This window comes from Belonocnema kinseyi, chromosome 9, assembly GCF_010883055.1.
Source record: "Belonocnema kinseyi isolate 2016_QV_RU_SX_M_011 chromosome 9, B_treatae_v1, whole genome shotgun sequence".
In the NCBI taxonomy this organism is placed as follows: Eukaryota; Metazoa; Arthropoda; class Insecta; order Hymenoptera; family Cynipidae; genus Belonocnema; species Belonocnema kinseyi.
In genome coordinates, this window is record NC_046665.1 from 10289206 (window position 1) to 10315787 (window position 26582).

The 26582-nt window shown below is 32.7% G+C and overlaps 2 protein-coding genes across 4 annotated transcripts in view; one reads left to right on the top strand and one right to left on the bottom strand.

The window, feature by feature from the left end:
• LOC117180242 (uncharacterized protein CG4449) overlaps positions 1–25069 on the top strand; it is a 555967-nt gene extending 530898 nt beyond the window's left edge. The window contains exons 7-8 of one of the 2 annotated variants that reach the window (XM_033372635.1): positions 22034–22180; positions 24990–25059. In XM_033372635.1, the coding sequence (XP_033228526.1) occupies positions 22034–22137 (104 nt within the window). In that variant the 3' untranslated portion in view covers positions 22138–22180; positions 24990–25059. Of the gene's footprint in view, positions 1–22033; positions 22181–24989 lie in introns of both variants that reach the window. The other variant, XM_033372631.1, reaches the window with a different exon arrangement.
• Positions 19727–26582, bottom strand: part of LOC117180241 (protein arginine N-methyltransferase 6) — an 88760-nt gene continuing 81904 nt past the window's right edge. For both annotated transcript variants that reach the window (XM_033372629.1, XM_033372630.1), the window contains 2 exons: positions 21566–21932; positions 19727–21374 (listed from right to left, as the gene is read on the bottom strand). In XM_033372629.1, the coding sequence (XP_033228520.1) occupies positions 20840–21374; positions 21566–21932 (902 nt within the window). In that variant the 3' untranslated portion in view covers positions 19727–20839. The remainder of the gene's footprint in view (positions 21375–21565; positions 21933–26582) is intronic.

Consider the following 26582-nt stretch of genomic DNA (forward strand, 5'->3'; position numbering starts at 1 on the left):
ACGCCAATTAGCACAAATGGTAAGTTCCGACAGTGCCTACAAGTGTGCCTACTGGCCGCTAAATGGCAATACCGGTTTCATATGTATACACCTGGTAGTTGGAATCGTTATAATTCGCCGATTACGAATATTATATTTCTAAATCACCAAGTGAAAAATTTTACATTCCGCATTTTAGTTCTCAATACCCAGGGTGGAATGTGCATCTGCCCTTCTATTATACAGCAGTCAATCCGAAGCGCTCGTAAAACTTACGAGGCAGACTCCCTGGAGCGCTGTGAATTGCTCGTAAATCATGACACTTTCATTCTTATGAGATGCAGACCAGTTAAAAAACTGAACTCAGGAAGTTATGGTTTCATTCAGTTTTAATTAGCAGAATTAGTTTATGGGCATAATTTGAAGAAATTGAGAAAAAGATTCATGAAAATCGGTTAATATTTACAGTAATTATGGAAACATTGAACTATATATAAAAGTATACCTTTGCCGAAAACTTGACATCTACTCCCTCAGTCTGAATAATGAGTATTTAATTAAAAAGTACTGATTGAAAAGTCTTATTAACTTCGAATAACTTCGATGTTTCGACAAAATTCAAACAGTTGTTGCGATTACCTTGTACAGCTTAGAAACAGAAACGTTCTTTTCATCGAGAGAAAGTCATAAGGATAAATCGAGCGAGTTTCCTAGTCCAATGTTTTATTCTGTTATATTTAATGCTGTTTTTTACGAAGGAATCAAAAACTTCGAGTCAGATAAAACAGTGATTAATAACAAACTTGCACATCTTCTGGGAGGACACAATTGCAGTTTATTAATTTTCTTTGTACTACTCTCTCAATCTGAATAATCAGTATTCTGTTGAATAGTACTGATTAAGAAGTCTTACTAAATAACTGTGAATAATAAGCCTTAAGAGGGCTGGGGACATGAGCTTTTGTAAGGTCATCGTTGCACTCTTATTTTATTCGAAATTACAATGAAAAATATGACTTATATGGTATTTCTGCATTCAGAAAAGAATCTATGTCTATAGTGCTTTGAAATTGCAATAAACATTTCTTAAATTAACAATAAGCTTAATGAAAGTTACTCTACTTTTGAAGACTAGTTTCTCGGCTTGTAATGATTATTTCACAAATTTACAACATTAATAACATTTATTGACTTTTAATATACAAGTTTATGTACCTATCTAAACAATTTTTCTTAAATAAATATGAAAAAACAGAGTTTAACGAAGTGTCTGCATGGAGTAAATTTAAGGCCAGTAACTCCGATCCTAGCGGCCAAATATTACGGAGATCTTTAGGCACGCCCACGCTGATGTACTCACTGCACTGCATGCCCCTTACCTCACCCCGGACAGCAGCATGGTCCTAAGCCACGAAGGTCACAATGTCTACGCTAACTGCGTTTCACATCTAGCACCAATCTCAAGAAAACCTTCTTAAGTTCATTTCTGAATTTTTTCTTGATTCTCTAATGAAATGAACGAAATTTTAAGTTCCAAACAAATCTTCTAAAAATACTTCTCTAAAGTTCAACGGATTTGCACTTTTCTTAAAATTTCGGAGTCGAATGATATATACTTTTATGGTAGGAGTCACTTTTTTCATAAAAATGAAATATAATAATTCTTCAAAAGTAGGGTAAATGACAGGTTATCGTTATTATAATACCATTTTTTTATAACAAAAAGTAAATCCTAAAAGTATATATCAATCGATTCAGAATTTCACGAAACGTGCAAATCCTTTGAACATCAGAGAAGTATTTTTAGCAAATTTTTGCAACTTCCGTCAAGATTGGTAGTTACTTGCCTTCAATTTACTCCGTGCAGATACTTCCTTGACCTCTGTTTTTCATATTTATTGAAGAAAATTTGTTTAGATAGGTACATATACTTTTAGATGAAAAGTCAATCAATGTTATTAATGTTGTAAATTTGTGAAATAATCATTACGAGCCGAGAAATAATTCTTCAAACGTAGGGTAACTTTGACTAAGGTTTTTGTTAATATAATACCATTTTTTTATGAAAAAGTGACTCCTAAAAGTATATATCAATCGATTCAGAATTTCACTAAACGTGCAAATCCGTTGAACGTCAGAGAAGTATTTTTAGCAAATTTTTGCAACTTCCGTCAAGATTGATAGTTACTCGCCTTCAATTTACTCCGTGCAGATACTTCCTTGACCTCTGTTTTTTCATATTTATTGAAGAAAAGTTGTTTATCATTACTTGCCGAGAAATAATTCCTCAAATTTCTCAAAATACTACAAAAAAGTGTTTTCTATTGCAATCTTACTCTCTAATTCTGAAATAATAATGACAGGCGCGGAAATTATTTTCGAAATTATCCCAATGAAATGTTTCGATTAGATGAAAATTCAAATGGAGCATTTTCAACATTTCAAACCCTGATATCAATGAATTTGCACGTTTCTTGAAATCCTGAATCGAATGATATATACATTCAGGAGACACTTTTTTCATAGAAAACGGTATTATAGTAACAACAACAAAAGTAATGATTATTTCACAAATTTACAAAACAATAGGTATGTAAAACCATTGATAATAATTATAATTTATGTGGAATGCCTGGACTGATAAGCGAGTTAGGAAAATAAAGCTTTAACGATCAACTAACATTGAAAATATTGCCCGATTTTTTTCAATCTTTTTTTGATTTACTCATAATAATATAACGAGGCTAATGCAGTACATTAAAATTTAATTAATGAATATTGTTCAAGATTCTGATTTTTATCCGCTGTGTCTAATCTCAAACAATGTGAGGGTCTCGCGAGGCCAAAAACCGTCCGCTCGACAAACTAACTCCCGCTGCAAGGGTACCGTTTTCCAGAAAATGCCTGAACCTGGCTGACGGTCCCCTGATTATTACTTTCTCGCAGGAAGTTTTTTTCGCACTTTTTTTACTACGTACCCTTTTTTCTGAAAATATTCCAGCTGTGATTGGCTGTCGAAATTTTTTCCACTCAGAAGCTCCACCCTTTGGGGCATGCGTATCATATTTGTGTCTCTCTCGCACACTCAACTCAGAATTCCCACGGGTGTCCCCAGCTCTCTTAATAAATGTACGTATTTAATTAAAACAAAAATTGAGGTTCAAGATATTAGTGGTAAATATTTTATTCGAATATAAATGTACAAAATTATTACAATTGATGCTTGTCAAACATGTAACATCATTGTTCAATTGCAGATTTTCACAGCTTTGTATATTTACACATACCCATACATGAATAATTGTATAATTTTTAAACCTTTAATAAATATGTTTAATACATTTGTACTTGTTTCAACAATTTGTAATTACTTAAGAAGTTTTGTTTTCGATAACTTAAAAGAAAGCAATGTAAACTTAAATGCGTAAAATGTGACGGAAAGTATGGGGACCTAAAGAGTATAGAGCATTATCCAACGAAGAATTTTACGTATCAGACATGTGAGTTTGACACCCCTACACGCCTCCACGAGTACCTGAAAACTATCCTTGAAACAAAAAATGTTAATTCTTCATGAAATCGACCTCTTGAGCACTGTATTCTGGCCTTTTGTTACTTAAAACTTCTAATATTGATCCGGTGGAATATTTATCATCATTGTTTAATTAATTTTCAATTATTAAACAAATGAAAATTGTTTCAATAATTTTGTTTTTGGAAATTTGTTTTTATCTAAAAATTATTATGGAAAGGGGAAGGTTGGACGGAAGAGTGGACGACGGGACTGGTGGTACCGCTTGTCAAGAAAGGGGAAGGAAAGAACGTAGAGGAATACATAGGGATCACTCTCATGTCAGTCGGCTATAAAATATATGCAGAAATCTTAAGAAAAAGGTTGGAGAGTCAGGTAGAACTAAAAGAAAGTATCCCACATAATCAGAAGAAATTTAGAAAAGGGATGGGAACTATAGACAACATCTACGTACTTAACTATTTATTTAACAGAAATTTGGGGAGAAAGAAAGGGAAACTAGTCGCTTTGATCGTAGATTTCAAAGCAGCGTTTGACTCAGTGAACAGAAAAGTGCTATGGCAGGTAATGAAAGAGAAAGGTGTAGAAAAAAAGTTCGTGGAGAGGATAAAGGAAATTTTTACTGACACCAGGATTAGGGTGAAAATAGGAAAGAAAAAAGGGCAGGTTTTCTGGACATGCCGAGTTCTAAGACAAGGGTGCCCGTTGAGTCCGTTACTATTTAGTATCCTATTGGCAGACTTAGAGGAGAAGCTAAAGGAGAAAGGGAAAGGAGGAACGGTTTTGCATAATAGCAAACTATACTCTCTAGCATACGCGGACGACGTAGTTCAATTAGCAGATGCTGAGAAGGGGATGAACCTTATGATGAGAATCTTCGAAGAGTATGTGGGAAAAAAAGAGTTGACTGTGAACGTAGATAAGACAAAGGTGACGTGTTTCAGAAATAGAAAGAGCAAAATAAATTACGTTCGGAAGATGAACGGACAAAAAGTGGAAATTGTAGAGGAGTTCTGTTAGCTAGGTTTTTGGTTTGAGGCAGCAGGGGAAACGAGCTGCAGGTGAGGAAAAGAATTGAATGTGCGAGTAAAGTAATGGGCCAAGTATGGGGTATAGGAAAGAGAAGGTTCAAGAATGATTGGATAATGAGGGTCTGGTTGTTTGATGCATTGGTGTGGGCGGTGTTGTGTTATGCTGTGGAGATCTGGGGATGGAAGAAACATCAGAAAGTAGAGAGCATGCATGAGCGATTTCTGAGGTGGGTAATGGGGGTTAGCTGGAGTTGCCCAGGATATATGTTAAAAGAAGAGTTAGGCAGAGAAAATATGGTTACTAGACAAATTAAGAGAGCCTGGAGATTTGAAGAGAAGCTAAAAAGGGGAGAGGGAAGGAGAATTGCACAAGCATGTTTCGGCGAAATTCGGAACAATGAAGCGAGAGGTAATGTGGGAAATTCAAAATGGGAGGAAGAAAGGAGAAAAATGAGAAGGGTGTGTAATATTCGAGAAGGGGTTATGAAGTGGCAGGACATAGAGTGACAACTTTGCAAATTTGACCATTTGTAACGTTTTAAAAGTAAAATTTGACTACAATTTTTGATGTATATGTTACAGGCAAAGTCCAATGTGCCGTTACACCGCAGTCTGCTCAGTCCCTCCGCGAATTGACTGAGCGGTGTAATGCTAAGTCGGAAGTAGCACTTTCACTTCGGACTCTGCCTAGTCAAATCGCGAAGTACCCAAAAAGCTCAGACAAAGTCCGGAGTAAAAAGAAAATCTATTAGGTTTACTTTTCCCGTTGCACAGTAGGCTGGCTCGAGAATTTACAATTCAAAATAGTCTATAGGTCGCAATTGTGAACGGATATGAAAGTTTTTTTCTTTGGAAATGATCAGCATTAAATTTTCAAGAAATACAAGACGAGTTTTCTGCAATTTTGAGGGCACTAAATTTGTCTTCAAATTTGATTTTAATCGCTTGATTTGCCGCTTCGTGAGCCATCGTTAAGAATTTTCAAAAACACTGTCGATTTATAAATATTATTCCGAAGTGATAAAAACAATTTATTCAAAAGCTTCCAAGTTTCCACGAACATGTCAGGAACTAGATTAAACTATTGTTGTTTTGAGGATAACTAAGTCGGTGCATCAGTCCCTAAATAAAAGGAGCGTAGCTGGGTTGCGCGAATAGACCAGTCTCTAATCCCTGGTTCAGAAAAGGTTCTCTAATCCTATGGCTAACTTGCGCTAAACCTTATAATTCTAGTAAAATTAAATAATCTCAACTTCATCTTTTGAATCGTGCCTGTGAACTGGGGTAATAAATAAATCGCTGGATCCTAATGAGAAATGTGCGGAAAACTGTAGACTATTTAGATGCAATGCTTTCCGTTTAAACCCAGGACTTTAAATCAAATGGAAAATTCCAAACAGTACCGTATGTATTTTAAAAATTAACCCTGAGAATTTGTAAGGGTGGATTAATAAATTCTAAAGCAATACAAACCTGAAAATGAAACAAAATATGTTTACCTATAACTACTTAAGGATGACAAGTGGTTACATCCCTGATGACCTGAGCTTCTAAGTTGAATTTAAAAGTAAACGCTCCACATTTTAATATTATTATATCCAATGCATTTAAATATGTGTCTGTTGCCTTGTTTGGCAACAAACAAAAAACTAGTGGGAATTTAGTAGCCATTTTTATACCCATGAATCGTAAATATTTACAATAAAAATTTGGTACAAAATTCGAAAGTTCCATCCATATAAACCATTTTTATATAACTTAAAAACATAAATTAGCGAAACACGTAAAAATGACTATCTGCAGCGCCTTGTCGATGATCGGAATGAAACATTCTCCTAGATTTGTTACTGGCTTGAATTCTGTAAAATAAGTATAATTTGAACATATAAATACTTTTGAATACAGCAAAATATTTTGGAGAAATAAAAAACGAGGTTTAAAATAACTTGTAGGAGGCAATTATTGACCAAATTTGGATTTCCTTTTTTCTTAATATTAAGCATTCATTTTTAAAGAGATTTACGAAGAACGATGTTTAAATTTGTGTTTGTTCAAACATTTGTGGTAATGCAAAAGCAAATAGCGAAAAAATTACATTTTTTGGTTTCTTTTTTATTTTTGTAACTGAAAAAATAGTCTACATTATGAATTTTTAAAGTAGATTTTTGCATTTAAATTATTTGCTTTTAATGAAAAAATGATACTCGATCATGAAAATTTGTCATCCGATATTTTCTATCAATTTCTATCTATGTCGTTTCGGTGACTTTGCGATATCGTAAAGACATCGTCAGATCATACGACTTACTTACGATATCGTGAAGACACCTTAACGACATGGACATAGGATTTTGTTTAAACAAAGTTTTTAAACAATCTCATTATTTAATGACAAAAAAAATGTACAAAATCATTTTTAACGTAGCTGAGCAAACATAAAACTCTTTTGCATCTTACACGTTTTTCGTACGAGAGACCGTTTGCAGTGTACAGCGTTATAAACAAATGATTTTTTAATAAAATTGCCATATTTGCACAATGTTGCCTCAGAATCTATAATTCAGAAAAATTTTTAACTTGTACACCGTCTATATCAAAGATAGATCTCTTAAAAGGAAAAAGAAATCTTCCGATCGAATAAAAACTTCTCTCCTTACATTTTTGTTAAAAAGTTGTTATTTTAAAGAGGAATCCGTTTAGATTTTTCATTTATTAATAAACAATGATCCAGATCAACCAGTGTCATAATGTTGCTTCAAATTGTTGCGAAAGCCATTATTTATTTAGGGACGTATAAATAATGTATTTTTTATAAACACAACCTCCCCTAAACACCACAATTTTCACGTTATTAGCGATTACCTTTGATTATATCCTTAATTTTACCATAAAGAATGTAATTATCTTGGGTTGAATTTTTGATATCTGACCCATATTGTTTAAAACTATTGTTATTAACAAAAACGCTCAATTAAGAAAATCAATTTTTTCTTAATTTTTTATTAATCCATGGCACAAAATAAACCAGTTCACTCTCCCAAGATAATTACATTTTTTATGGTAAAATTAAGGATATATAGAAAAAGGTAATCGCTAATAACTTGAAAATCGTGGCTCTTAGGTGAGCGTTTGTTTATAAAAAATATATTGCTTATGAGGCCATAAATAAATAATGTCTGGCCGTATAAAAAAATATCACGACAGTATAAGTTTTATTTTGTTCCATAGATTGATAAAAAAATTAAGGAAAATGGATTTTCTGAATTGAGCGTTTTTGTTAATAACAAAAGTTATAAACAATAAGGATCGGATATCAAAAATGCTACCCAAGATAATCACATTATTCAAGGTGAAATTAAGGATGTAAAAAAGGTGATCGCTAATAACTTGAAAATTGTGGCTTTTAGGGGAGGGTGTGTTTATAAAAATACATTGTTTATGAGGCCATAAATAAATAATGGCTCGTCGTACGAGAAATTGTCAAGAGAGTAAAAATTTAATCATCTGTCAAGGATTATTAAAAAAAATTGAAGTCCATTATGGTAATTGAACTCGTCTTATATTTCTAACCGATTGTACATTTTTTTCAACAACAGCCAAACTCTCACATTATTTAATGTACGAAGTTCTAACAAAAATTACCTCAAACCTTAAAACTTTGCTTAAACTTTGTATTAATTTATATTATTTGTTTTTAAGAATCCCTGTGGGCGCAAAATTTGGCGACGCCTTTACGACATCATTACATCTTTACGACATCTTTCGACAGCTTGTCGTAAAGATGTCGTAACGATGTTGTGAATACGTCGCCAAACTGTGTGCCTCCAGGGTATGGCTCACGGCCTAACTATGGGGGATTCGCGCAATTCAGTTCCTCCGAATAAAAGGGCGATAGGCAGGAAGGAGTGGGGAAATAACATTTCTTTATTAGTTACGAAACTAATACGAAATTAAGAGGAAGTTTTGTTTTGAAGTGTTATTGCTAAACCATTTCCAAAGCAGATATTCAATTTGCCTATTTCAATCAAAGACATATTTTTTAATTGCCATACTACAGCTTCGTAATGTTGTCTAAACAGTGATTTTCTATCTCAATAAATTCATATTTTAAATGTTAATAACAGATTTTAAAAACGAAACACCTATTACTGGCTATTTCTTATTGGAAAGTTGGTTTTTACAACAAATATTGTAGTTAATCTTTTATAATAGAAAGTATTTTACACGTATATTCAATCATTTTTCATGAAATAAATCAACAATAAGCCATTGTTGTGACTAATTATTTATTTATTACAAATAATAGACTGGTGCCTTGTATTGAATATATATCTATGCATTCGCATAGATTTTCCTTTTTCTTTTCAGAAAAAAATTGCGTTAAATAAAAATATTGAAACAAAAATTGATAAATGTACTCAATAATTTAAATTAAAAATTGAATGGGATCACTTTTGAAAAAAACTTTCAAATCTGTTCACAATTGCGATCTGTAGAATATTTTGAACTCGAAATTGTCAAGCCAGCCCACTTTGCAGCGGGAAAAGTAAGCCCCAAAGGTTTTATTTTTACTACGGACTTTGCCTGAGCCTATCCGGCACTTCACGATTTGACTAGGCAGAGTCCGAAGTGAAAGTGCTACTTCGGAATTCGCGGAGGGACTAGGCAGACTGCGGCGTGACGGCACATCGGACTTTGCCTGTAACATATATATTTGCAATCATTTGGCTGGGAACATTACCTGTAAATCTAAAATGATTGAACTATCAATACTTTTAATTCGAAATGTCTTACAAATTATTCACTTTTTTAACGTTTTTATTTTAAAATACATTAACCTTAGGAATTGGAATTTCAAATTATTGTACAATTAGCCTGATTTAATGTACCTATCAATATAAGAATTACGTTTAATCACAAAAATAATTGAAAAGTTAGGAATAACTGTTACTGTAAATAGTATTTGTAACAAAATATTTTAATTTTACGTATTTTCAATGTTACATTTCCCTGCATTTTTTCAATTATTGCAAATCTTACTAAAATAATATATCTTTGATAATAATTAGTAAAATATAATCATTTAAATGTTTCGGAGCAGTTTAGATAAGCATTTACAAATTTTTGGACAGTTACACGTAGATAAAATTAGGTTTATAAATTAAAATGATAATTAATAATAGCACTCCGTGCTAAGATTCACTCAGTGAAAATTCCTGGAATATTTTATTATTAATACTTAACTACTATAAATTGTTCATAAAAGTATGACTTTTTTTATCATTGGTGACTAACTACGATATTCAACTTAAACTCAAGCTATTTGAATGGAAGGAACGAATTCGTTGTACCTGATTTTCCAATGTTTAGAATTTTTCATCTAATTTGTTTATGAAAATATAAATTGTTATATTTTATCACATACTGTCAAACATATATTATTTTTAGAAATATTAGCAGCAATTCATGCATTTTCTTGAAAATTCGTCTTATTAATTACAAATTAAACCATTTGTTTGATAAAAATTCTTTTTTTTTTTCGTGAAAAATTACTCTTTGGTTGAAATTCTGTTTCCAATTCGAAATTTAATTTTTGATCACAAATTTATCTATCCTAGAAAGTTAAATTTTTTCTTTTTCATATAAAAATTCCTTTTCTTTTAGGATGATAATTGACTTTTTAAACTAAAAATTCCTCTTTTTAGGATTCGTTTCATTGTCACCCGCCCCGCCCCCATGTCATTTAATAATAGCGTTAGACGATTGAGTGGGGCGAAATTTTAATGTTTTTTTATTAATCAATGAAGTAGTTCAATTTTCAAAGAAGCCCAGTGGGCACAAAGTTTGGCGACGTCTTTACGACATCGTTACGACATATTTACGACAACTTTACGACATCCTATGTCCATGCCGTAAAGGTGTCTTTACGATATCGTGAATAAGTCGTATAATCTGACGATGTCTTTACGATATCACAAAGACACCGAAACGACATGGACATAGGATGTCGTAAAGATGTCGTAACGATGTCGTAAAGACGTCGACAAATTTTGTGCCCACTGGGTAATTTTTCAACTCACGTTCAAGTGTCCGAAACTGAGACAGTCAGCGACAGATCGTCTAGGTTTAGGCAACTTCGCCAAAAATGTGTCCAAATACGGGACATTAAAATATTCATAAGTTATCGAATAAAATCGCTAATAAAGTTATGAATTCTATTCTTAAATAAAATTATTTCAGAATAAAATTTCGAAAATAGAACAAATTAAAAACTTTAAAAATTGATCACTTAGATTTCCAAGTAATTGAAATTGCTTTAGCGCTTTTAAATAAAACTAATTTTTAATTTGATACTTCTTTAAATTAAATTGAATGTTGCAAAGTCAAAGCTGCTTAAATTGGAGAATTAAAATTTGTTTATTACATTTAAGACAAATTAAAATTGGTTCTACAAATTCTAAAATAAAAAAATTAATTTTTCATTATTTTGCTTCTCAAAATGTAAATTTTTTAAATTATAAACATTTACAATTGAATTATTTGGATAAAAGTTCAAAATTAAAAAGTAATTTTTAATTGGAAAGTTTTAAGAATCACTATGACAGGAAATGTATTTTTTTTATGAACATTTACAATTATTAACGATAATTATAATGTAATTAATTAATGATTCTTGTAATGTTTAGTTTTTATGTGTTTTAGACCATTTTACAAGGCTTAAGATTGACACCAAATGTTATTTTTTCTGAAAATTTACAATTATTTTAAAGTAAAATTAAAATTATCTCTTGAAAAAAAGATCCTACTCCTCCTTCTCTTTATTGGAAATCGAACCACAAAACTTCTGATTCATTTAAAATTATTTTAAAGATGGAACTTAGAACTTAAAACTTAGAACCATATTTTTAAATATTTTTTAATATTTATACTGTCGGCGTAGAACTGCGTCGATAGTGGAGCCAGCCGTTAGCCACACTGTAAAATAAATTTGTTGTAAATATCCACTGCGCTTTTGAAATTGTACAAAACCTGTAAAATAACTGCATTCAAAATAGTGAACTTCCAACTGTAAAAGTAAAAACACCACATTAAATGTAGTGCTTTTACAAAATTTCGGGAAAATTGAAAAATTCTGAAAGTAGAAAATAATGGAGTGAAATTATTTCCTATTTTCAGAGACGAGAATTCCTAAAATTTTGTAAAACCACTATATTGAAAGTGGTGTTTATACTTTTCTTGTTGGAAATTCACTATTTTGAACGCAGTTATTTTAAAGGTTTTGGTAAAATTACAAAAACACAGTGGATATTTACGAAAAAATTTTTTTACAGTGCAGTACTGGGCTAACTGACGATTATCTGTTCCCGTTACCAGTACTGAGCCAGGACTGATCTGGTAAAGCACTGGCCAGCTGTACTTAACATAATCTCTTTATTTTTAACTGAAACATATCTGCCTGCCCCCGAAGAAAATATTCATTAGTGTCCTAAATCAAGTTTTCGGGAATAACGAGTTTATATACAAATAATAACGTTATTTCTGTATATTGAAACCTTCAAAAACCTCAAAATTAACATTTTAGGCAATATCATATTTTAGGAACACTCTGGTCGGGGCTCCATTAGATAAAGATAGTTTTGTCATACCCATAAAAAGCATGACATTATTCACTAGAATCTGCCAGAACAAGGGCTGTTCTTTTAAAATGCATTGACTGCAGGGTATACGCTTTAATCCTGAAAAATGTTACAACTTCCTTACAACTGGAAAATACTTTTAAGGCTATCGGCGTTTTGAGGCCCTATAAGTCAGCAAAAATAGGTTTTAAGTGGGTTTTTGCATGCCTGCAAAATTTTTATCTTTGTTGTCGTTTTCTGTATATCGGATAACTTTGGTAGGACTACTCGTATTGGATTGTGCCTACTATCATCGAGAAAATTATAGTCCTCTGCTTTTTAAGTAAAAAAAGTTAGTGACGTGAGAATAGTAGCTCAGTGACTGAAGGATTATTTTGAATATCAAAGTGTTGTACGTTATTGAAACTGAAACGAATATGCCAAAAAACAAATTGTATAGCTGACAGAGCCGAAAATCTGATAAAAAGTAAGTAAATTTAAAAGCTCTTCACGATAGTGAAGTTTGGAACGCGGTTCAAAAATAAAAAATTTAATTTCTGTAAAAACGAAACAAGTTATTAAAAAATTAATAGAAGAAAGTTGATGGCGAGAACTGGAAAATTGCAAAAAAAAAAAAAAGAATTTCCTAAACTATACCATTTTCGAATAACATAATTCCTTTATGATAGAATTTACAAAAACCAGAATTTCAGAATAATAAAATTCTCTAATTGGGAAATTCCCGAATAATAAAATTCCCGATAGAAACTTGCCGAATTATGAAATGTTCTAACTAGCAAATTCTCCAATTTCAAAATACATGCATTTTAACCATTTATAATTTTAAAAAATATATGATTTCTTTTTTAAAATTAAAATAATCGATTATTTTTGTTTAAAATATATAATATTTTTAATTCTTAAAGTTTCGAATAATTATATTTCTCGATAAAATTTGTTTTCAATTATTGCCATTTTTAATGCAAACAGCAATTTTGAAAGCCATGTACAATAAAAAAAATGTCTATGAGAATATCCGCTTGTTATATTTTAATAAATGATATTTTTGAAAAAAACATTGTTTAAATTGAGGAATCTTCTAGTTTGGATAATATCATAAACTGTCGGAAATTTCATTAATCGTGAATTTTTTAATTTCCAATTCCAAGTCAGTATTATTATAAATTCTTTGAGAATTTCATAATTCGGGAATTGTATTATTGTAGAATTTTACAATTTGGAAATTCCATTCTGTGAACATTTTATTACCTGGGAATTTTACAATTCAAGAGTTTTACAGTTTGGGGAATCTTATTTTTCGGGATTTTTCAGTCGCCTCAGTTACTGCGCCGAAAGAGCTACGAAGTTGTCATAACTGATTTCGTTATAGGACGTCTAGGTTCTGTTTTAATCGCTAAAAGTAAAATTATAAAATACAATTTTTTTTAATTAACACAAGGTACGAAAACATTGCTGCACAAAAGTTGTTTACGCAAAGATCTACAAATTCTCATTTATTATTTTTTCACAGGATGCGTACATTTTGTTTCAGTAAAAAAAATAATAAACTTGCGATTAAACATATAAATTATTCTGAAAAACTAGACCAGGTGCAATACAATATTAGATATTTTTTTGTTTCCCTTGCAGAAATTTTGGTGGGGCAGCGCGCCGGTCGAGCCACGATCGGGAAAAATGTGACCCAGGTAGGGTAATCTGTCTAGCACCAGACCGTAAATGAAACGCCCTACCCGATAGGCCCCAGATCTGGGCATCCACAATGGGGACCCGATCTGGCCCCTTTAATTTTTTATTTCTACGAGTATAAATAGTACAATTTAAAAAGTTTCTAATAATATTTTTTTCAGACTGTGTTTTACAAAACTTCAATTTTTCAATATTCTACATTAATGAACCGTTTGTATTTCTTAAATTTATCGTTAAGTGTTTGCATTTCGGAGAAGACTATTATGTTTTAAAAAACAATGTTCAAATTTAGAGCTATTACTCTGGCGGGCTGAAGGGACCGAAAGGGGCCTCTAGAAAGTACCCGTAAAGACCCCATTGGGTCCCCATTCGGTTCCTTTTTAAAAAACTAAAAAAAAAACAGCAAGATCAACTTTCAAACTGTTGAAATTCGGATTCTACGTTAAATTTTCTATTAGAAACTCACGGAGTAATCAAAAAACTTTTTTTGCAGCGATAAAAATTTTTTAAAATGACCTTAACTTCTGCTGAAGGTGACTTCAAGAGCATCCATAATAACGTCTTTACGACATCGTTACGACATCTTTAAAACATTTTTACAACATCCTATGTCAATGTCGTTTCGGTGTCTTTGCAATATCGTAAAGATATCGTCAGATCATACGACTTATTTACGATATCGTAAAGACACCTTAACGACATGGACATAGGATGTCGTAAAGTTGTCGTAAAGATGTCGCTAAACTTTGTGCCCACTGGTAACTCAAGCAGTATGTTGCGCGCGAAGTATAAAAACAAAATTCTCTCACATGTATCGCAGCGTTTTTATATGAGGTTTCAACTGCGTGGCGCTAGCATCCAGTCAAAATTCCTAAAGTTACCAAAGGAACGCTTATTAACTGCTACTAAAAGCATTTGTCATGTCTGCAGCTATCTACTGGGTCCTAGAAACACTACAAGCCTTAAACAAGCGGTGCCTGCTCTTTTTTTTAAACATAGACAATAGTGAATGAATAGGATTTCAATAGTTTATTTTCGTAAGGGATTGAAGTCAACCTAATAGTATTTAATACCGCGAGTGAAGATTGGGAACAAAGAAATGCCACCCAATGGGCACAAAATTTGGCGACGTCTTTACGACAACTTTATGACATTCTATGTCCAGGTCATAATGGCGTATTTACGATATCGTAAATAAGTCGTATGATCTGACCATGTCTTTAGGATATCGCAAAGACACCGAAATGACATGAATATAGGGTGCTGTAAAGATGTCGTAAAGGAATGTACGTTTTTTCCTGAAAATATTCGTAAAATAATTTTACTTTGCATTACACGTTTTGAGGAAGAAAAATGGTAAGATTATGAGTGTATAAATAAAAGTTGAGTGGGTGCTAGTTGTTTTCCAGATTACAAGTACTGTTATTGTCCTTGACAGTTATGCATGAGTAGGTTGTGGTTTTGAAAGTAAATACTCTTACAAAAACGATATGTACTTACCTCATCACTCTAATTATGATTCATTGTTAAAGAATTGTCTTCGTTGTTCGTTATTTCTTTTTGAGCCTTTTAGCGAGAGGTTTATTTTCAATAAATACAGTTTAGCCTGTCGGCGCCGGCAACAAAACAATCTAGCCGGTGCCGGCAACGGAACAATCTTGCCGGTGCCGGCAACGGAAAATTGTTGCTGGTGCCGTCAACGAAGCAATTTTTCTGGCGCCAGCAACGGAACAATATTGTGGATGCCGGCAACATTGCTCGTTGCCGGCTTTTTTTCGCCGGGTGTGAAGTTCCGAAAAACGTGTAGTGATGTATTTTTCATTCATTGCTTACGAAAAAGGTCATGCAAATTGAAAAAAAAATATTTTGAAGGTAAAATATTTAAAAAACGATGTTATTAACGTCCTGATACTGTTGTATTTCGCTGTGTTTATCATGAACAATGGACATGGAAATACCTAAAAACATAATTTCCAATGTTAAATTTTCAAACTGTAGGTTTTTTCTTAAGTGTAAAAACTATTGGTAGCCATAAGACCCATATTTAAAGCACGCGGAAGCGATTGTCTGGCAATCTTAGAGTAAGGAACTGACACTTAAAGGTTATTTTGTCAAATTTTGGCTTTTGACGCTATCGATGGAACGTTCTTAGCTACGCGGGAAAATTTGAAATTTTCAGAAAATTGAACTCATTTTCCAGGGTTTCATGTAAACGAGCCAAATTTTGTAGGGATTGAAGAGGAGTATCTAGGAAATAAAACCATACTAATAACTTTTCTTTCCAACCCACCCTATCCTCCCCGCAGCACTCCAAACATGACCATAATCTTATTTTCTGATTGAAATTAAATATTTTATCGATGCTTGAAGTAGTAAATTTGACTAAAAACCTATTTTTTTAAAATAAGTGTACTTCTTAATTATTCAATAATTTGAATAATTGTTTAAATTACTATGCATTATTTATTTTCAAAATTTCGAAAAATTCAGACAGAGAGGTCCACCTTTTTTAAAATTGTTATCATATGATACTTTTTGCTGAATTACTACATAATTTTGATATATTTCTTGTAATGTTTAACAAATTTTTATTTCTTTAAACAATTTTTATTGGTTTAAGCAGTCAGTTTTTGATAAGAAAAAAAATAAATAAAATAGAACAAATACTTTTAATACTTTTTAATTTAAAAAAAAGCTGATATCTCTGACTCAGTTTTTAGAAATTGTGACAATGAACAATAAATAAATGCGTAAGTGAATACATAATGTTTTTAGAAAAATGTATTACTCCAAACAATGACAAACAATTACATTTCAATTAGAAAATACAATTCTTCTTTTACATTATTTGAAAATAAATCATTGCTGACATAATCTGCATTTGTTAAAATAATGCGAAATTGTTTAAAAAGTCATTGTAAATATTAAAATTGTCCATTAGTAATTATTTGTATGAAAAAGACGAGGGAAATTGCTAAAAAGTTACGAAATACGTAAAAATGTATTTTTTTATTTTACGGTCATATTTGGGGTGCTGCGGGGATGATGAGGATCACGTTTCCATGAAACCCTGGAACATAAGTTAAATTTTTGGAAAATTCAAAATTTTCCCGTGTAGCTCAAGAAGCGTTTTTTGGACCACCCTAATATACATAAAACGTTCCATTGATAGCGTCGAAAGCTAAAGATTAACAAAATAAATTTTAAGTTTCCATGCCTTACTCTATTACCAGACAAACCCTTCCGTGTGCTTTAAATATTCTTTTTACGTCCACCGATAGTGGTTATACTTCGCAAAAAAAACCTACCGTTTGAAAATTGAACATAGATAAACGTTTATTTTTCGGTCTGCTGGCGTTGAAATATTGATTGCTTACACTTCCATTTTTTTACAGAATTTTCTTAAAACTATCTCTTAAAAATTAACATCCATCCACACCATATAACTATATAATCCGCTCGCTTCTATAGCCTAACTTTTCTCGCTGCGCCTCGCTTCGCACGCATGTCGCTCTTTTCTCGCTATGCTAGTTCCATGTCCATTGTTCATAATGAATTCATCGAAATACGCCAGTATCAGTAAGTTAGTAACGTTGTTTTTTTTAAAGATTTGACTTCAAAATCTTTTTTCTCTCTCCAAATTTCAAGATCATATTCGTAAGCAGTGAATTAAAAATACATCACTACACGTTTTTTGGAACTTCACAGGCGGAAAAAAACCGGCGACGAGCAATGTTGCCGGCACCGACAAGATTGTTCCGTTGCCAGTGCCGGGAAAATTGCCCCTTTGTCGGCAACATTTTCCCGTTGCCGACACCGGCAGGCTAAACTGTATTTATTGAAAATAAACCTTTCCATAAAAGGTCCAAAAAAACAAACAAACAACGAAGACAATTGTTTAACAATGAATCAGAATTAGAGTGATGAGGTAAGTATCGTTTATGTAAGAGTATTTACTTTCAAAACCAAAACCTACTCATACATAACTGTCAAAGAGAATAACAGTACGTGTAATCTCGAAAACAATTAGCACCCTCTCAACTTTTATTTATACACTCATAACCTTACCATTTTTCATCCTCAAAACGTGTAATTATAAAGAAAAATTATTTTCCGAATATTTTAAGGAAAAAATGTACATTCCTTCTAAGAAAATCAATAAGGTTTATGAAATTTGAACATAAACAAATATGTTTCTTTTAAACTCCCAATATCTTTACTTTCTTTCCATCCACATATCTCTGTTCCTAATACTGGCAACTTTGTTTAAAACTTATTACCCAGATGTAAAAAACAAAACTCATTTTTTAACAATAAATTATACGTTTTCCGTTTCCTACCCGAATTTCTGTTACATAACTTGTAACATAAATAACCAAAACCTGAATATTCGCGAAATCCACAAAATAACCTAGTTGAAAATTCGTTACCAAGATGTAAAAAACAAAATACATGTTTGAACAGAAAAGTCACCCTTTATAATATCTTTGAAAATTTTTGTGACATTGCAAATATTTTCTTACAAGAACATTTTCTAACATTTTCTAACAAGAAATTTAACATTTTTTTTGTTTCCATCAGAATTGTTGTCGCATAACTTGCAACAAACACATTGGCGTCACCCAGTAAAATTGCTTTGACTGAAAATTCCTTACCAAGATTCACGAAACAAAACACATTTTCTAAAAACAACAGTCGCCCTTATCGATTCCTCTCAAAATTTATAATATATTAGTTGTAGAAAAGTGATTAAAAACCTGAAAATTCGCGAAACCCAGCAAAATTGCGTTCATAGAAAATTCGTTTCCAAGGTTTTCCTTACAAAATACATTTTCTACCAACAAAAGTCTTCCTTTTTGATTTTTCTCAGAATTTATAATACATAACTAGTAACAAAAGTAATAAGAATCTGAATTTTCGCGAAACTCTAAAAAATTGCGTTGATAGAAAATTCGTTGCCAAGCTTTAATTAACAAAACACATTTTCTAACAAGAAAAGTCACCAATTTTTATTTCTTTCAGAATACAAATTAAATAGCTTGAGAAAAACTAACAAAAACCCGAACATTCGCAAAACTTATCAAAATTGTTTTAATTGAAAATTCGTTACGGAGATTCAAGTAACAAAGCACACTTTCTGAGAACAAAATTAGGGGAACCCAGGACAATTGCTTTGATTGGAAATTTTTTACCAAGATACAAGTAGAAAAAAAATTTCTAACATAAGTCACCTATTTGAGTCCTCTCAGAATTTCTATTACACAATTTGTAGAAAAAATGACAGAAACGTGAACATTCGCGAAACGCAGCAAAATTGCTTTAGTTGAAAATTCGTTACCTAGTTTTCAGTAACAAAACAGTTCCTAACAAGAAGTTACTTGTAACCAAAGTAACAAAAACCTTAACATTAGCGAAACCCAGCAAAATTTGCTTCGATTGAAAATTCTTTAACAATATTTAAAAAACAAATCAAATTTTCTAATAAAAAATGTCGCCCTTTTCGATGCCTCACACAATTTATATTACATAACTTCTGAGAAAACTAACAAAAACCCGAACATTTGCGAAATACAGCATAATTGTTTTGTTGAGAATTCGTTACCAAGATGTAAGTAAGAAAACACATTTTCGAACAACAAAAGTGACACTTTTCGAATGTTCTCACAATTTCTTTTAATAAATTTTTAACAAAAGTAACAGAGACACGAATATTCACGAAACACAGAAAACTTTCTTTCTTTAAAATTTGTTATAATAAAATAAATCAAATTTCCTAACTGGCAAGTCACCCTTTACGATACCTCTTATAAGTTTTGTGACATGAAATGTAATAAAGCTAAGAAAAAACTAAACACTCGAGAAACTCAGCAAAACTTTTTTATTGAAAATACCTTACCAAGATTTAAGGAGCAACATACATTTTCTAACAAAAGGCTCCATTTTTGGCTCCTCTCGGAATGTCTGTCACGTAACTTGTAAAAAAGTAATAAAAACGTGAAGTTTCGCGAAACTCTGTAGGCGTTATTTTCTTTAAATTTGTTACCAAGTTGTAAAATACAAAACACATTTTCTAACAATAAATGTTACTTTTTTCGGTGCCTATCAGAATTTCTATTACATAACTTATAATAAAAGTAACAGAAACCTGAACCTTTCTTAGTCGTTTTTTGAGATTTTAATTAAAATACTACGAAATACTACGTCAAAACACAAGGTCAATAAATTCGAAGAACATTGATCTCTTTTAATCCTACTGTGGGCACATATGTGACGTGCGCTGAAGAAAGGGGGCTCACTCTAAAAAAATAGAAATCGAGGTTTTTACACCTTTCGATGGTTTTTGAATTGCTCTTTTTAATGAGACTATCTAAAGAAATTCCTCAGTCTCATTATTGCTAATAATTGAATTGTTAGATACGTGAGTAATCGGGCTTTCGCTCGACAGCTCGAGATCCCATGAAACACCTCCCACCACTGACCACTACATCTCCGCGTCCCAACTATACTTCGTCCGTGAGCCGCATCTACGACGTAGCTATATGCGTGATAATGTAGTGGTCAGTGGAGAGGAAAGATTTCTTTAGCCTTCCCTCTCTCCTAAAAGTCGCGTTTATCGGGTCGACTTCAACCGCTCACCCCGAAAAATCCCACTGTTTAGAGTAAGCCCCCTTTCTTCGGCGCACGTCAAATATACTCAAAAACTTCGTCAAATAAAACACCGCTCGGGTCCATCAGACACATATCCGCATCCAAAAATACCGAATCGGTTTTCTGAGAGACTTGGACACAAATTTTGAAGACGGTTCCGTGTTTTGCACTCCTTTCTTGTTTATTTATTTAAAAATCCTTTCTTTATGCAGGATACTTGTCCCGTGACAGAAAATTATACAATTTTCTAAGATAATAGGTATAAAAATAGTAAAAATCTATTCATTTGTAAACTTATAAACTGAATAGATAGAATTAAGGTTTAGTCAATTGTAATCATGTTGCTCGCAGGTGACTGTCGAATCGCTATAACTCATTGGATGAATTTCCATATACGTACGCATGACAACACATTTCGTCAGATCACAATTACAAGGTATGTCATGCTCAACTTCAGCAGCGTCCAACATCGTCAATTCCATATTATACCTTCTCGGCTTTGATTTATCTCTATTTATAGACAATTTAAATGCTATTGGCTCATTTTTAGTCACTTCTATATCGTTCGGTAGAACCACTACAGTTTGCTTCCAATGTGTCGGTTCACTTAAAGGGGCAGTTGATAATTCCGAACCATTTGGAAACTCAACCGCGAACCAAATACAAACACCTTGGTACCTTCCATCTTTTTTGCAAATTGCCATACTATTCTCTCCTCCTAGTGAATTTAGGTCTTCTAAAGTCGTATCACTGAGGTCCAACCAAGCCAAAAGTTTGCTATCACTCAAGAGGTCGTGGCCGCTGACAATTGAGACTTCTGGTTTCAAAGATTTTAGTCGCCTATGTTCTCTTCCAACACACCTGTGATAATATTTTGGCAATTAATTACAACTATAGGCTAAGAATGTTTATTTAAATTATTTCAATTTAACATATAACATTTTGCTATAGATCAAATATTTATGTACTGACAAAACAGTACTTTCTTCAGATATTTTTTATATAAAGAGTAAATTAAAAATTAAGCTCAGTATTTTAAGATAAAACATTACTTCATTTTAACGTCACAGACGTTCTCCCAGAATTCGAAAAATGATGGTAGTTGGCACGGCGCGGCATATATTTTAGCAACTCTTGGAAATAAAAGTCCATTCTCTTTAAGAAAATTGTCTCTTGCTACAATAACAGAATCGAGCATTCCTTCGTGTACTAGATAAAAGCCCATCCATTCAGACACTATAATATCTACTTTGTCAATTGAATTTGGTTCTACATCTTCGATTCGATTTTGAATTACTTGTATAACATCATCAAAGTTGTTCTCGGTAACAACTGCTTTGGCTACTTCAGCTAACCGACTGGCTTCCACGGCAAAAACCTTCCTTGACCCAGCTTGAGCACAAAAAATCGATAGGATTCCTAAATTGATGGAAAATACATATATATGAGAATTCATTTTTGTTACTGAATTTGCCTATGAAAGGATGCGTATCAGTAGTTAAGCAGTACTTATATTGCAGATTCTGAGATGGTTCCACCATCGCAAGTTACCGACACAAACAGATGGCGCCATCGATCAAGGTCAAGTCTCGTGCTAAGTTTTCGGCAGTCGGTAAAACAGTGAGGTTGGGAATGAGGATTCCTGCTAAGATAGCAGCGCACCATTGGTCAGTAAAACAGAGAGATTGGTAATTTTAAGGCTATGTTCCATGCTTAGTTGATAAAACAGGTGAATCGGAAATTTTCATATTATCATTTTTCCCTCGTTCGGTATGGCAGGGATACATTCACAGTCTGAAGTTGCGCACTGAGACCTCTACCACCACTTCACCCTATGCGACAGTTCTCCGCAACAAGAGAAACGTGCCTGTACTCGGTGCGCAGATCAAACTGTGCACGCCCGCTCGTCGAATATCATTTTACCGTCGGCCAGTAAAGTCTAGAGTAATTTCACCATCGGTCAGTAAAGAAGGAAGGTCGGTCATTTTTTAAAATTTTTATTTTACCATAGATCGGTAAAACACGGACCGTGACACAGTGGTCGGAAAATCCAAAAAGCTGGCCAAAATATGAAGACGTTATCGGGATTCCATAATTTTTGGCATACTTACGTTTTCGAGGTCGCTGATTACAATAATGGATTCAGATTTTAGACATTCAAAGTGGCGAATCCATTACAGCGGACATAGTTTAGAAAAAGTCATTCAATATTTATGAAACTCAATGTGCTTACGTTTTTGAGATCACTGATTATGATAATCAATTCAGATTTAAAAAATCTAATATGGCGGACAAATTTTAGGGAAAGTCATTGAATCTTTTTTCAACTCGGTATTCTTACGTTTTTAAGGTCGTTGATTACGATGATCAATTCAGATTTTCAAAATTCAAAATGGTGGATACAGTTTGGCAAACAAATTTTAGGAAAAGTCATTCCATCTTCTTAAAACTCGGTGTACTTCCGTTTTTGAAATCGCTAATTACGATACTCAATTCAGACGTTCGAAATTCAAAATGACCGGCAAAGTTTAATATATTTGCGTGTGTGAGGTCGCTGAGCACGAAAACAGATTAAGAATTTACATTGCTTTCCACAAAATTATTATATAATAATAGAAATATGTTGAAGAGATGAAATATTCGGAGATATCGATTTTAATTATATATGCCTTAAGTGGATGAATCTACTTTGTAGCATTGGAAATCGCCAAATCAAAGTGATTTTGTGAACTTGGTCACTGACACGCACTTTACCTCCTGTTCGAACTTTTAACGCAGCATGAGAATACGCAAAGTTGGCACTGAAAAGTGACGTTAATATGAAGCACTGAGCTTCCTCTGCCATCTGAAACGAATGCAGAGGAACCTACTCTATCGTCTACATAAGCTTAAATTTCAATAATGAAATTTTTTTTCTCGAATTTTGACCAGCTTTTTCGATTTGCCGACCACTGTGCGTTGGCCAATCGAGTGCAAATAGCTACCAAAACCGTATGGCGCCACTGTCAAATTATTGGGTAATTTCTTCCAGCACAAACATCAAGTTATGAACAGTTGGTAATGCATGTATCGGCCGTTTAAGAGGTCATTCTAGTAGCTACCCGCGAAAAAACTCTATTTTTCTGAACTTATTGGAGATTATTGATAAAAATATTTATGTAGGATTTATTAGGCTTAATAAATGCACTCTTGAAATACATGAAAAAATACCTATAAAATTTATTATGAAATTTGGATTTTTTACTATATATTTTTTTCGAAAAACGGTACACTACCGATAGAAATTTCAGAGTCTCTCAGGAAAAATAGCCTGGCTGGTTTGAGACTATTTGCTGTTTCGAACTAAAGGATTTAGTCTCAGAGATAGTCAGAGAGATTTGGGTACTTTTCAATGTTCAATTTTTATTTCAATTTCGGAACGGACATTTTTAATTTTAATTGATGAATTTTTTAGTACTTAGTTTCTAGTTTTATTATTCTGAAACTGACCGAATGGTTTTTTAAAATATATTGCCGGTGCTTAGGAGAACGAGCCCGTAAATTATATCGCTTTAAAAAAAACACTTCTTATCGTAACGTCATGAAAAATAATCATCCCCATAAAATGCGATGAACAAAAATATATCTGAGTAAATACTGTAAAAGAAAATACATATAGGTTAACACTGTGAAAAAAAAACACGTCTTGTTTAAATACTGTGAAAAAAAACCCGCATCACTGAATGGCCGTAATAAAAAAACATATTTTAGTAAACACTGCCCAGTATTTATAGTTCTTCGCATAGTCCCCCAATAATACTTTTTTTTACGGCAAAACAATTATTATAGTTTTTTCTTATGATAGAACAGTTTAATTAAAAGTATTAACGAATACGATCTTTTTTCACGGCTTTTTCACAAATCAGGTTTTTTTCACGTTTTTTCGTGAGTAAGGTCTCTTTTCACGGCGCGGGCGCTTATAGGAATAAGGTTTTTCTCATCATTCACCCAAATATATTTTTTATAGCATTTCACTGCGATGTGTTCTTCTTCACTGTATTAAAAAAAATGTATTTTTTTCACAGCGACCTAATGAACAATTTATTTTTCACGGCGTCCTTGAAAAAAGTTTTTCTTCATAGCTTTATTTTACAGGTTTTTTTTTTCATAAGCACCGGCGATATATTGAGTTTTTTTAGTACTTTTCAATATTTTAAAAATCGATTTTTTATAGTAAAACTTTTTTTACTAACATACTTAAAAGTTGACGCAAGAATATAAAGACCCCTTGGTTCAAGAAGAATCGATTGACCTATAATATTAATATATTTTATTAAAAATTAATGAAGTTATGCTCATTTATATTATATTAAAAATCGAATTTTATAGTAAAATTTATCTCATTCTCATATATTAAAGTTGATGTGAGAATGGAAAAGATGTGTTGATTCGAGGCGAATCGATTGACTCATAATATTGATACATTTGATTCAACAGTAAGGAAGCTATAAGTGGGTCGATGGTCGTGGGATTCGATTCCTGTCTCGCACTCTGGAAGAGCCACGGCGGCGCATGCGGTGAACGCTAGCCTAGCAAGGGAATTGTTCATCTCCGGAGTGTCGTTGGACCAGAAAGTAAGTGTATGGGGGGTGCGAAGAAGGTGCAAGAAAAATTCAAACTCTTAGTATTCTATTTGAATACTGGGAAAGGGATAAGGTCCGACAAAATTTCCCCCTTCCCTTTTCCAGCTTAAAAAATAATCATTTTAAATACAAAATTTGATTTGTCATTGTATTTAAAACGATTTTGTATTATTTTTTAATGTTCTATTTTTGGTAAATTTCTATAGTATTTAAGTATGTTGGCACCGCCATCAATCGGCGAAATTTTCGAAAGGTCGGGTGAGTCGTTGTGCAATCACCATGGAGAACAGTATACATTTTATTGTTTTCCGAAGCACTGGTGGCCACATAACACTTTTTAAAACAATAATATATGAGATTTGTATAAATAAATGAGAAATAGGCTAATTTGTTTACAAAAGTCTCTTTGCAAAAATGAAAAATATATTTAAATAAAGGTAAACATAGAATTATATGTGTAGGTTCCCTGGCGGACCGACAGGAGCCTCTTCAAGGTACCCTTACAGACCTCACTGAGAATCCCTTCGGTTCCTTCTTAAAAAACTCAAAACAAAAAACAGCAAGATCAACTTTTAAATTCTTGAAATTCGGATTCTACGTAACAATTTGCATCAGAAAGTCACGCAGTATTCGGCCATTAACATGGGCCGAAGGCGGCTTCAAGTGCATCTTCTTTTAGTACCAGTTAATAAGGGTTCCATCGGTAACTTTAATCATTTTGCCTGGATGCTAGCGCCACGCAGTGGAAACCTCAGAAAACAACGCTGCGATGCAAGTGAGAGCAGACCAGCAGTGTCCATGAGGTTAAGAGACGAGATGTCAAGACTAAAAGTAAAGGATTTGTTTAAATTCTCATTTTGCATATTATTCTTATCGGAGAAGGCATTAAATTTGTGTAAAATAAGAAATATAAATTATTACATATATTTATTTACATTTATTTGCCATTTTTGAATTTCGCGCACAACATACCACTTGAGATATTATGGATACGCTTGAAGTCACCCTCAGCAGAAGTTAATGACATTTTAACAAATTTTTAACAATGCAAAAAAAGTATTGCGATTACTCCGTGAGTGTCTAATGGAAATTTTAATGTAGAATACGAATTTCAGCCATTTAAAAGTTGATCTTGCTGTTTTTTGTTGAGTTTTTAAAGAAGGAACCGAAGGGGGACTCAGTAGGGTATTTAAGGGTACTTTGTAGAGGCTCATTTCGGTTCCTTCGGTTCACCAGGGTTATGTATCTGAAAAGGAGTTAAACTGTATAATTACCCAGTGGGCACAAAATTTGGCGACGTCTTTACGACATCGTTACGACATATTTAAGACATCTTTACGACATATTATGTCTATGTCGTTTCGATGTCTTTGCGATATCGTACAGACATCGTCAGATCATACGACTTATTTATGATATCGTAAAGACACCTTAACGAACTGGACAT